General features: G+C 35.7%; 1 protein-coding gene across 1 annotated transcript; it reads left to right on the top strand.

Moving 5' to 3' along the window:
• The first annotated feature begins 9777 nt into the window (after positions 1–9777).
• LOC110708517 (inosine-5'-monophosphate dehydrogenase 1-like) lies at positions 9778–12679 on the top strand. The gene is made up of 5 exons (XM_021886653.1): positions 9778–9857; positions 10085–11105; positions 11622–11801; positions 12005–12262; positions 12381–12679. The coding sequence occupies exons 2-5, from the start codon at positions 10101–10103 to the stop codon at positions 12450–12452; spliced, it is 1515 nt and encodes a 504-aa protein (XP_021742345.1). The 5' UTR covers positions 9778–9857; positions 10085–10100; the 3' UTR covers positions 12453–12679.
• The last annotated feature ends 213 nt before the right edge of the window (positions 12680–12892 follow it).

The raw sequence follows: 12892 nt of genomic DNA on the forward strand, positions 1-12892 counted from the left end.
AAATCATAACCTAATTGAGAAATTAATTAATTTCCCATAGGCATTGACTTTTAGTTAGTTCCAAGTCTTCCAACCAGGACAATTCAGACAACCTCACTATCCTTAAATGAAAAGCATCTGAAAATTGATACGAGTATGCCTGCAGTATTAAAAGGCGGTTATAGAATTGTGTACCCCTTCTTACACCCGTATTACACCATATCATCATTCAATAACCTCTACCATCAAAAAGCACATGCATTGCCATCTTAGCTAGAATTAAATTATAATCTATGTTTCAACATTTATGTATAAATACATATAGTACAAGTATTATAATGTAATATGAAACACAAAAAAAAAAAAAAAAAAAACCAAAATGAGTTATTGTTGTCATTGTTTTCAAATGAAAAATTTGTCAGGAACTACATGCTTAATAAGGGTATTTGGAAACAACTAGCCACTAAAAAATTTTATCAAAAAAACTACCCCTAAATTTAAAAAGTTAGAGTAGCACTACCCATTTGCATTTTTCGGCAAGAATGTCCGGTGCATGGGCCCACTTTTTCAATTTTTCTTTGAAAAGACACGATGCAATGACAAATTGGACCTTAGTTTGTAACCCTAAGATAACCAATTTGAATTAAAAGCAACAAATTCAACCAATTTCAAATTATCCCTAAAATCTAAGAACCCTAATTTTTCTAATCGTTACACCCTAACATCAAAATTCATAATTAATGGATTAAAAGAGAAGAATTACCTATGAATTGCATACCCTACTTGTTTTCACTTCTTCAATTAAGAATTTTCAGAAGAAAAATTGAAAAAGTGGGCCCCACACGCCGAACTTTCTCGTCGGAAAATGAAAATGGGGAGTGCTACTCTAACTTTTTAAATTTAGGGGGTAGTTTTTTTATAAATTTTTTTAGTGGGTAGTTGTTTCCAAATACCCCTATTAAGTATGTAGTTCTTGACAATTTTTCCTTTTCAAATTTACCATGTAAAAAAATTGTAAAGTACTACATTTTTTAAAGCGTCTAATATATAAACGAAATTATCCAAAGTATCACCCGGGGCAAAACTCAGGCCACACACTAGTTAAGTATGAAAAAAAAGTAAACAGATTTAGGGCCTGTTCACATTTACTTAATTTCAGTTCAGTTCAGTTCAGTTCAGTTTAGCTCTAATCAGTTCAGTTCAGTTCAGCTCCAATCAGTTCAGTTCAGTTCAGCTCTTAATTTTCCTCTCTCATAAAATATTCATTTCAGCTCAATTCAATTCAGTTCAGTTCAGTTCCAATCAGTTCAGTTCAACTCCAATCAGTTCAGTTCAGTTCAGTTCAGTTCAATTCAGCTCATTTCAGTAAATGTGAACATGTCCTTATTTCTTATTTACTTATAATAATACAGAGTATTATTATTACTTCATTCAACACTAACGAAAGTATGCTAATTTTTTTCCTCAGATCTGTGGTTAACAGCATTAATTAGGGAACTTTACATACACGTCTAATTGTTTTTTTTTTTTTTTTTTTGGAATTATTAGTAATTTAGTATGTATATATGTATGTATGCATGGTGTGTGTAATTGTGTATGTAGATTGTGATGACTTGTTTTAAACTTTTAATCGTCATTTATTACCTTTATTCTATATAAAAGTCAACTCCTTAAATAATCGATCATTACTTACAGTAAAAAAATTTAAAAAAACTACCTTCGATCCCACCGTCCTTAAAACTTCGACCATTTTGGCCTAATTTTAGTTCTAAAATGATCGATCCATTTGCATTAAAATACCCACTAATTTATAACAGTATTTGTCCAAAATTAGTTTTCCCATATAAAAATTTGTTTTTTCATAGTGTATTTTTAATACTTTATCAATCTACTTTTTACAAGCCCCATATAAATTTATCTTTCCAAAATGCTTTTATTTCTTTTTATTTAAGTTTCTTAATGATCGCAAAATCAACCCAAAAGGATCGAAAATTTGGGGACCAAGGGAGTACATTCTCAATACAAAATATTTATGCCGATTATTGTTAATAGTGTAATTATACTCCGTAATACATTATGAGTCATTGCTATCATCGGTCATCAACTCATTATACTACCCCCGTTAATTGTTATCTGCAACTTTGGGGTATTATTTGTGAGATATAAAATATTCCAAAGTTACAGATAACAATTAATGGAGGTAGTATATGTTTTTGAAATTTCAAGCTCATGCGTTGATCTAGTAGAATAATATTAGTATTATTGTGTCACTCTTTCGTCTCTATGCATGGGCCATGGCTCAATGAAGAGTTAAAGGCATTAACAAAATTACAAAGACTACTTACTTAAGGACGGATCTAGGAATTTTATATAGACCGGGCCAATTGTCTAAAGCTTATTCAAGTAATAGCTTTTACCCAACCAAAAACAAAGAAAAATAAATAACTAAAAGTTGAATTTGGTAGGCTACTGGAGTCGAACACCAAACCAATTGTAACAAAATGGAAGCACATAACCAACTTAGCCAAATCAATATAATCTACTACCTCCGTTAACAGTTATCTGCAACTTTGGAATATTTTATATCTCACAAATAATACCCCAAAATTGCAAATAACCATTAACGGAGGTTTATAACTACAACCAGAAGTATATATGATTATTTAAAATTATGGGCCGGGCCATGGCCTGGGCAGGCCACCCCCTAGGTCCGCCTATGTACTTACTATCTTAATCACTGAAATTTATCATAACATATTACATAATGTATATAATAGAGATAACATATTAGTTAGGGTGAAGAAACTCGCCGGAAAATGAAAATGGGTTCCTAATGAAAATTACTAGTGACTTCGCTCCATTTTACTCCGTGGAAGATACGAAGTATATAATAGCCTAATTAACTACACGGAGTGCAATATGAACATAATATGGCTTAATTAGTATCAAAGGCATTTAAGTATACCTTATCAGAACGAGTATATTATTGAAGACACTCGTTCTAACTTTATTTTCGCAATTAGAGTATCCAACACATAAACCAGTGACAAACCGTGTAGCAGATTGGATATCTAATGTAAAACGTTTAGTAACTAGTAGTATAGATATGGATTTTGTAATTATATGTTTACTATTCTTTCTTCTTATACATTAGGAACTCCCCTTGTGATAAGGAGGGCTTTTTAGTAATTTCATTTTTATTACCTTTCAAAAAAACAAAGGTTATACATGTAATTAGCATTTTTTTTTGACGAGAAGGAAAAGGATTTCATTCATAAAAGATAGTCAAACGACACTTACAAACAATTCCTTGGAAATATAAAATTTCAATACAAGTACAAATCACCTTAGAATTAGTTACATCGCAGTTCCGATCAACGATCGCCTTAATAAAAAAACTTCATCTGATGTAATATAATCTGTGAGTTAGCACTAATTCAGCTTAAGATCCACGGATGTGTAATTGTTTGGGTGAAGAAATTCATATGACCTTCTAGATACTTTCGGAGACGATGAAACCCTAAATCCTAAATCTTTAATCTTTTGCACCCGAACAAATAAAATAAGCACTTTGCATTGTGCAGATAATACGTGGTACATATATATACGTATTATTTCTAAGTGGCCTAGTGTGAGTATGTGCACGTGACCATTTTGAAAGGCAAAATTGATCTTAACACTTTGAATTATGGTTTAAGTAGTGCATCCAATACCCTGTACTTTGCGGGTGATATAAGTCAATATTTTATATACTTTATTATATCATTTTAATGCTATTTTAGAGTATAAATTTATAAAATTATAATGCTTTGTTGTCTTATTATGAGATTTTATATTGTAATACTCGATTAATTATATTTAGTGAATTATACTCATAATAAGCTAGAATTAATCAATGAATTTGATTTCCCTTGTATTTTAATATGTTTTCCAATAGATAATTATAATGAGCATAATCTATTTTTATTATTTTAGGGAAAGGAGCTCAAGTCAATGTTCATTAGTTAAGTGAAATGGAGCAAAAGAAAATAATTAAACAAAGAAAGCCCACTTGACTTCCTAACGTGATACACTTCACCAAAGAAAGAATGAAGGGTTTTTCTAAGCTATACCCCTACGGTATTCGAGTTTCTAAGATGTACCCATGCTTTTTCAAGTTTCTAAGCTGTGCCCTTCAACTCCTTATCAATACTAAAATGTACTCTTATTAGTTGTTTAAAAGTTATTTGAGAGTGTGATTTCGTGGCTTCAGTTTTCATTATTATGGTTGCGGTAGCTAAGATTTCTTTCTCCTACCATTTCCTTACCTTTTATCATCTTTCTATTAAATTTATAGTTAACTTTAGGTGACGTGGAAGTCCCAAGGAGGGTACCATTCATTAATGGTAGTGAGTTGAGGGGCACAACTTAGAAACTCGAAAAAGCATGGGTACACCTTATAAACTCGAATACCTTAGAGGTATAGCTTAGAAAAACCCAAGAATGAAAGTGGGTTGAAAACCGACGAACTCAATACTCCCAAAAAGAAAGCAGCAGCGGCGGAGAAGAGGCAAAACAGAGAGGAAGAAATCCTAAACCCTCAATATACTCCACTGTACTTAAGGAGACGAGGCAGTAGAGGAGTAAAGGGGACGGACGGACGAAGAGGAGAAGACGGAGGAGGCAAACAACAGCCCGAGATTGAGGACGGAGCAGCAGCACCTCGCGAGAGTCGTGACTGGACCGAGCTTGGAGCAGCGTTATTTCTTCCCTTAATTTTATGCAATTGACTGGTTTTTGCTTGATTTGATATGTTTAATATTGACTCTTCATTAATTAGTTGTGTCCTCTTGATTTCTATGTCTAGCTAATTTCGTTTGTTCTAGGTTAGGGATGTAGTCCTTTATTTTCTATCAATGAATTGAATTACTTTGTTTGGGTTTTATTTATATGATTGCAATTTGACTATCTTGTTTTAATTCGTACTTTTAATCTGGCCAATTGATTGTATGTTTATGGTATTGGATTATTAGCGGAAGTGAAATTTCAATACTAGTTCGTGGGATTATCAACGTCAAGTAGTATAATTTTAGGACTAGTTATACACTTGGGGTGGTCTTATTGAATTTCTATTCTTATTGAGTTTATTTCAATTGTTGTGATCACGGAAGTAGACATAATGTTGATTTAAATATACGTTTTCTACCTTGGAAGAGGAGATTACATACCATTGGTAATTCGATCATTGCTACTTTATATATGTTCAACCCTACAATTAATTTAATTTCATTATAGAGTAAATGGCGATATCCGAAATCTAGAACTAATTGACCCGTACACTTGCGGAAGATTTAGACTCGACCAGCGGGATAGCTAAAACATCATAAACTAATGACTTGGGTGCAAAGTAAACCTTTAGTGAGCTTTCCGACCACCATTCTCGGCAAAGTTGGTAAATTGAATTTTTATTTTTTGATTTGCGTGTCTAAAATGTCCCGTTAAGGTTTTGATAGTAATTTAATCATTAAGAGTCCAAATTGAGCTCGGATTAAGAAAAAATAGCGCAAATGACTCGCTTTACATGTTAGAAAATATCTCGATTTGCGTGTCATTGTTTTTTAAGCCGAGTTGAGTCATTACCTTTTTTTTTTTTTTTTTTTTTTTTTTTGCTTATTTCAAGTTCAATTTGGATCCTTAAGTGCCAAAATGACCCATGAAACCTTAACGAGACATTTTCTAGCACGCAAATCGATAAATAAAAATTCAATTCACCTGCCTCGACGAGAATGTTAGTCGGAAAGCTTACTAAAGGCATTCTTTGCACCCAAGTCATCAATTTATGGTTTTTTTTGGCTACTACACAAAGTATAGGGTGCTAGGTGCACCCAAGCCATAATTCAGGTATTGAGGCCAATTTTGCTTTTTTAAAAAAGGAAAATTTCACATTTGCTACCAGCAAAAGGACCCTTTTTCACATTTGCTACCCCTTTAATTTTTTATTTTATATTACTACCACCCAAACACACTAACTGTTATAATCACTACCACTTGACTTACACCGTTAGTATTTCCGTTACCATCACCCAACCACCGTCCAGCCACCACTCCTTCCCACCCACCAGTTTCCAATCCGCCGCAACCACCACTCACCGTCCAGCCCAGCCACCAAGCCACTGCCATAGTCACCTGAGCCCAATCCCCTGCTGCTCGCGACTCCGACCACCCTGATTGTCGGCGTCGGCGTCGCATTCCCAGCCCCTCGAAAACCCGATCAGCCCCTCTCTCCCCTCGAAACCCACCTCAATCTCAGCCCCTCTCCCCTCGAAAACCTCCATCGATCCCAGCCCCTCTCTCCCCTACCCCCGCCGATCCCAGCCCCTCTCTCCCCTCGAAACCACCGTCGATCCCAACCCCTCTCCCCTCGAAACCCCCGTCGATCCCAGCCCCTCTCCCCTCGAAACCCCCGTCGATCCCAGCCCATCTCCCCTCGAAACCCCCGTCGATCTCAGCCCCTCTCCCCTCGAAACCAGATCCAGCCCCTCCTCGTCCCCCGTTCCCTATTCTGGCCGCGACGAAGGATTTCCCTGCCACCAACAACCACCCTAAGCGAAACCCTAAAAATCGTTTAGGGTGGTTTCGGGCAGGGGGATTAGGGTTAGGATTGTCGGTTTTGGGTGGGGAAGGGGAGGGGTCCGATTCCGACCCGAATCACCGACGCCGGCCGCCGGCAGGGGGAGGGGGAAGGGTGGATGACGGGGAGGGCTAGGGTTATTTGGGTGGTTTTTTCATTTTATAGTTATTTATTTATTATTTTAATTTTTTTTAATTTTTTAATTTTTTATAATAAACTTAACGAAAATCTAACGGATTCCGTTAAGTGGTAGTGATTATGAAAGTTAGTGTGTTCCGATGGTATTAAAATAAAATAAAATTTTAAAGGGGTAGCAAATAATGTGAAACATGGTGCTTTCCCTGGTAATAAATGTGAAATTTTCCTAAAAAAAAACCTAGACAGAGATTTCCTATCTAAGTCGTGGTATGCCTTTCTATTATACAAATATGTTTGAAGGGAAGTATAGGTATACTCAAAATGTATGCACATGCTAAGGACTAACGTTTGAATAGTCATTAGATTTGAGTGGTAGATGAGGAGAATGTTAGGTAAAAAATCGTGACTAAGGGTCTTGCAACATAAGCCATCTTATTATCTTGATATAAATACGTCAATCTACCAATCCATAAGTTATGTACATACCATTTACAACTTTCACCAAGTCATAAAAATCCTCAAGTTTGTTGTGCCTCCATTTCAGTGAGCCAGGTGAAAGGGTTCGAACTCAGCCATGGGACCTGGAGGGCCACCAGGACCAAGTCCAGGCCTAGGACCTGGCCCGGGACCAGGACCATGGAGCCCTCCTTTGTTAGGACCCGTACCAGTGCCATTCGTTGGTGGTCTTTGCAATGTGTTAGCCTCTTGGTAAAATGTTTTCTTTTTTGTTAAAATCATAAAATAAAATAAAATGGGATTAAGGGAGTATATATTTTTTTTCTAAGGAATCAATTTTCAATTCTTCTGTTTTGTTCAACTCTTTTGCAATCTTGATTTTTGTTGAGTCTTGAAGTCAAATATTTGAAAAAAAAAATACTCATATTATAATTATTATCCTATTCGTAAATTTAAAAGTAACAATTTTTTTAGCTTAACTATAGGAGAAGCGCATGAATAACGAAAATTAATGATCTGGCATGTTCAACCAACATGAGCCATCTTATAGATACAATCTAATCTAACTATCGAGCAGTGTTTAACCCACTTTTTATCTTTGTCCCTCTTAGTTTGATTTGGCCAAGCTAGCTCTTATTCATAAGGCTCGATGTTTCGAGCCAATATAAGACAACCTTACCATGATCTAGTACGGACTACGGAGTACTAGTTAACTAGTACTTTGTAATGCACAACTCATACGTACATATTCATTCTATATTACGGAGAATAATTTTTTAGAAATTTAACTCACCCCTTAATTGTTTTTTTTTTGTCAGCTTGAGTTGCTTGTGTTGCTGCTGGCTAATACAAGACTGTTTTGGCGGACCACCAGGACCTTATGGACCTTCCCCATTCGGTCCTCCACCTCGCTAGACTCGCCTACAACTAGTGACTTGGTTTAAGTTAGCCAATATGTGGCATTCATTTCTTTGTTATCGGTTTGAAATCGCAACCTTGTGTGAGGCAGTCAGGAACTCAGGATGCAATGGACTTTGAACACAAATCTATACTATTGTATGCTATACTGTGAGGCTTTGATTTACTCATTGTTATATGTGTTATGTCCCATGTACTTCAGGGTTAAAATAATCACACAAACCTAAATGATGGAGAAAATGGTTTATTAAAATTTTTCTTGTTCAATACAAGTATAATATTATACTAAGTAATAGGTATAACTAAAATTTAATGTGATACAAATAAAAAGTTTGAATTATCAAATGGTATAATGGGAAAAAAAAAAAGTTAATAAAAACTTATCGAAAGGTATAAAAGTTATTTGTGCCCGTGGCATAATGTGCTTTTTCGTGTTGGGCCGTGCGAGGCTTCAGCTCAGTTCCATCTATAGCCCTGGCTACCAACATATTCCACAAAAACTCTTGAGAGACGGTCTTACAACATCATCTATTCATTTCAAAATAATTAAACAAAAACAAAAGTGATTACCTAAGTAAGAAGCCCTAGAAGGCTAGAATCATAAATTCACCATTTCACCCTATTCACTTTAGGTCAGGTCAATTTCGGGTCAAGTCATTTCGAGTATTGGATCATTATGAACCAAAAAAAATTCAAACTTGCAATGTATAAATAAAGAGGAAGAAGATATATGGCAACAATGATTTTATTAATAATTTGTGGGGTACAACTCTCGTAGATGTCTTGATTCCTCTCTCCAAAGGGTAAGAGTCTTGATATGTTTATAGTTGGGGCCTTGTCGGCTAGCTTAATCTATACTATGTAACTACAATGTTTTGTAGTAGGGAGGAGATGGGATTTTTGTGACTTGTTCCATCCGAGCCTTCTTAAACCCTATAAACGACTTTCTTTATAGAGAGTGTAGTAGAGTAGTAAACAAGATATCTATGAAATATTCTACGAGATCTTGAAGATAAATATCTTATATCTTTTTATATTATCACCTTATTTACATATATCTGACACCTAAAAATTAACAAAATTTCGGTGTCAACAATCACGTTTGGGTCAACTCCACTTTAGGTAAGGTACAGGTTAGTTTGGGTCAGTTTTTGGGTCGCGGTCGGGTTAGGATTACCAGGTAAATTAGACATGGAAAACTTTTGTATACACCCAGTTTTCAGTAATTTACTGAACATCGGGTACACTTTTGTCAGATTTAGTGTCACTTTTGTCAAATTTAGTGTCACTTTTGTCAAATTTATCAATGAAACATAAATAACTTTTATATTTGTCAGGGTAACTTTTGTGCGTTTTAGTGTAACTTTTGCACATTTTATTGTCGCTTTATACCGGATGTTACTGAACATCCGTTTCATTTAAAAGTTTGTCATTAGACATAACATTAAGCTATAGAACATTATCCATTAGTGGTCTATTTTTTTTTTCTTCTTTTTTTTGGAAAATAATGATAGAAAGACAAATAAATGATCCAACCACTTAACTCATTTAACTTCAAGTCAGGTTTGTGTCAACCCAGTAAAAGCTCAATCCAAATTTGCTATTTTCGAATTGGGCTATCGGATCGGGTCAGCTTAATACCTAATTAAAATAATGGCCATAGTAGAACTAGGGTCAAACGACATTCATCATCAACTCTATAAAAGGCAATTGGCCGTATCTACCGAAGACAAAACCAGCAACTCATTTATCTGAGGTATACTTTAAATTTCTTTGTGCTTTTCTCATTTTGCTGTTTGCTAATTTGTTTCAATTCTTGTTGATTTTATTAACCTTAAACACTAAAAATTCCAAGTGGGTGTTTAATTTTTCATCTGGGTAGTTACAATTTTAATTATTTTGTGAATTTTAATGTTGTTAATTGCTAATTTGTTTCAATTGTTTTTGATTGTATTTCCCTTAAACCCTAAACCTTAAACCCAGAATCATTGAAGCAGCAATGGCAGGAACACCCCAAAACCTAATTCTTGAAGATGGTTTCCCAGCAGTAAAGCTTTTTAATCAAGGGTATTCATATACTTATGATGATATTATCTTTCTCCCCGGTTATATTGATTTTGCAACTGAATCAGTTCAGCTTAATACCAAGTTTACCAAGAACATTTCTTTATCAACTCCTTGTGTTTCATCTCCAATGGATACTGTTACTGAGTCATACATGGCAGTAGCTATGGCTTATCTTGGTGGGATTGGTATTTTACATTCCAATAACACACACTCTGAGCAGTTAGCTCTACTCGAGTCTGCCAAGTCGCGGCGTATCCCTTTTGTATCTGATTTTGAGGTTAAATCCCCATCTGATGTGATTGAATTGAGTGATTTTGGGTATGGAACTGTGATTTTGGTTACTGAGACGGGGAGCAGGAAATCGAGGGTTTTGGGGTATGTGTTGAAGTCTGATTGGGTGAATTTGAAGAATAAGGATGGTAGGGTTTGTGATTATATGTTGAAATTGGATTATTCAGTGCCAAGTAGCTATCATTTGGATCAAATTGCTGGGTTTTTGGGAGATAAAGGGGTTAAATTGGTGCCAACTGTGAGAGAGAGTGATGGGGAAGTTGTTGATGTGATGACATTGGAGGATATAGAGAATTTTCAGAAGTATCCGATGAGTGGTTTGCCGTCGTTAACTCCTAATGGGGATTTCTTGGTGGGAGCTGCAATAGGGACTAGAGAATCGGATAAAGAGAGGTTGGAGTATTTGGTGAAGGGTGGGGTTGATGCAGTGGTGTTGGATAGTTCTCAAGGGAATTCTATTTATCAGCTGGATATGATTAAGTATATAAAGAAGACATACCCAGGATTGGATGTTGTTGGAGGGAATGTGGTGACTATGTACCAAGCTCAAAATTTGATCAAAGCTGGAGTTGATGGGCTGAGAGTTGGCATGGGATCGGGGTCGATTTGTACAACTCAGGAGGTTTGTGCCGTGGGCAGAGGACAGGTGACTCTTTGGTCCTTTTGAAACTATGTTTTAAATGTGTGCAATGTTCTATTTTTTTTCTGCTTATTACATCCATTTATTTTGAATCAAATATAGAATAGGGAGGGATATATTTGCCTGTTATATCTTATAATTACCTATAATCAGCAGCTTCTCAGGGTATAAAGGGATGCAACATTATAGCTTAGGTGGTGTTTGTAAATTGATGTAACATTATATAGGGATGCAACATTATAACATATCTGTGTGAGAGAAGACAATTAACAATATTCCACTGTTACATTTTGGCCCATGGTAGAAATGACGATTAAGCTCAGCAGGCAGTCATTGTTTGTATCAGCACTCTGTTGCCTTATTATAAAAGCTACACAGTGTTTCGTTTTGCGTAAAATTACTTTAGTCTGAGCCTAAGTGCTTACATAAAATCGAGTCTTGAAATTCTTAATGTTGCTTCACTTGTTAATTTTGTACTTTCAAGAAACTATAATACTAACATAATATTTCTTGTATACTTAGGCTACTGCTGTATACAAAGTTTCTTCTATTGCTTCACAAAGTGGTGTCCCTGTCATTGCTGATGGAGGCATATCAAACTTCGGACACATTGGTAAGGCCCTGGTTCTTGGGGCTTCTACTGCGATGATGGGCAGCTATCTAGCTGGTAGCACTGAGGCTCCTGGTGCTTATGTAGTGCAGGTATGTCCTGTTAAATACTTCATTATCCCTCATATCAGTAAATTAGTTTACAAATATATGCTAAAACATTGATTCCTTATTTACCAGAGGCTTTTTATGTATTGTCCATGTATTCTTGTACTATGATTGTGGTTAGACGCTTGGGGTGCAGTGTTTCCTCTAGTGAAGTATTTGATAAATTTTGGGATGATAATTTGTGTTAGGATGGTCGCCGTCTTAAGAAATATCGAGGCATGGGTTCTTTGGAAGCAATGACAAAAGGAAGTGATCAACGGTATCTCGGGGACAAGTCTAAGCTTAAAATTGCACAAGGTGTTGTTGGAGCTGTTGCAGACAGGGGTTCTATTCTACACTTTCTGCCATATGCAATGCAAGCAGTTAAACAAGGTTTCCAGGATCTTGGTGCCTCGTCAATTCAGTCTGCCCATCATCTATTGAGATCAGAAGTATTAAGACTGGAGGTATGTCTTTATTGATTTACCGCTTCTCTTATGTGTAACCTTAATTCTGTAATGAGATGTGCTTGAAAAGTTCTTTATGCTTATGTGATCTGAAGTGTTTGAATGGTCCTTTTTATAGGCTCGAACTGGTGCAGCACAAGCTGAAGGTGGAGTCCATGGCCTGGTGTCTTATGAGAAGAAGGCGTTTTAAAATGCATGCTGACAGATGCTTACGAGATGCAGTATACAACTATACATAACTGAGCTTTGATATATTGATCAAATTGTATGCTTTATCTTGCTCTTTGTTGCTACTTCTCTTAATAGAATGGGGTAAACTAAATGCTCTGCTAGGTATATGCTAAACAATCCTCAATAGTTTTGAAAGTCTATTGTTGAATTTAATCTCAATAAAATTCAGAATTTATGTTACTTGAATCTCCTTAGTTCTTGTATGTCTCTCTAATGTAAAAAGCTTGTACGTTGTATGTTAGATGAGATCCTGACTGACTGTCCTGATTATTAAGAATCGTCTTTACCACTGCACCTGCCATCTCATCTGAGTTACTTTAAGATCATCCAAAACAGATGTTATAAATTAGAAGGAGATCTTACAATTTTCTATGATCTAGCCATGTGTATACTAAATGG

This window comes from Chenopodium quinoa, unplaced genomic scaffold, assembly GCF_001683475.1.
Source record: "Chenopodium quinoa cultivar QQ74 unplaced genomic scaffold, ASM168347v1, whole genome shotgun sequence".
NCBI lineage: Eukaryota > Viridiplantae > Streptophyta > Magnoliopsida > Caryophyllales > Amaranthaceae > Chenopodium > Chenopodium quinoa.

Coding starts and splice junctions, on each gene's coding strand:
- LOC110708517 (XM_021886653.1), top strand. CDS start 10,101: ATGGCAGGAACACCCCAAAACCTAATTCTTGAAGATGGTTTCCCAGCA. Junction 11,106..11,621: donor GTGCCGTGGGCAGAGGACAG/GTGACTCTTTGG, acceptor TTGTATACTTAG/GCTACTGCTGTATACAAAGT. Junction 11,802..12,004: donor CTGGTGCTTATGTAGTGCAG/GTATGTCCTGTT, acceptor AATTTGTGTTAG/GATGGTCGCCGTCTTAAGAA.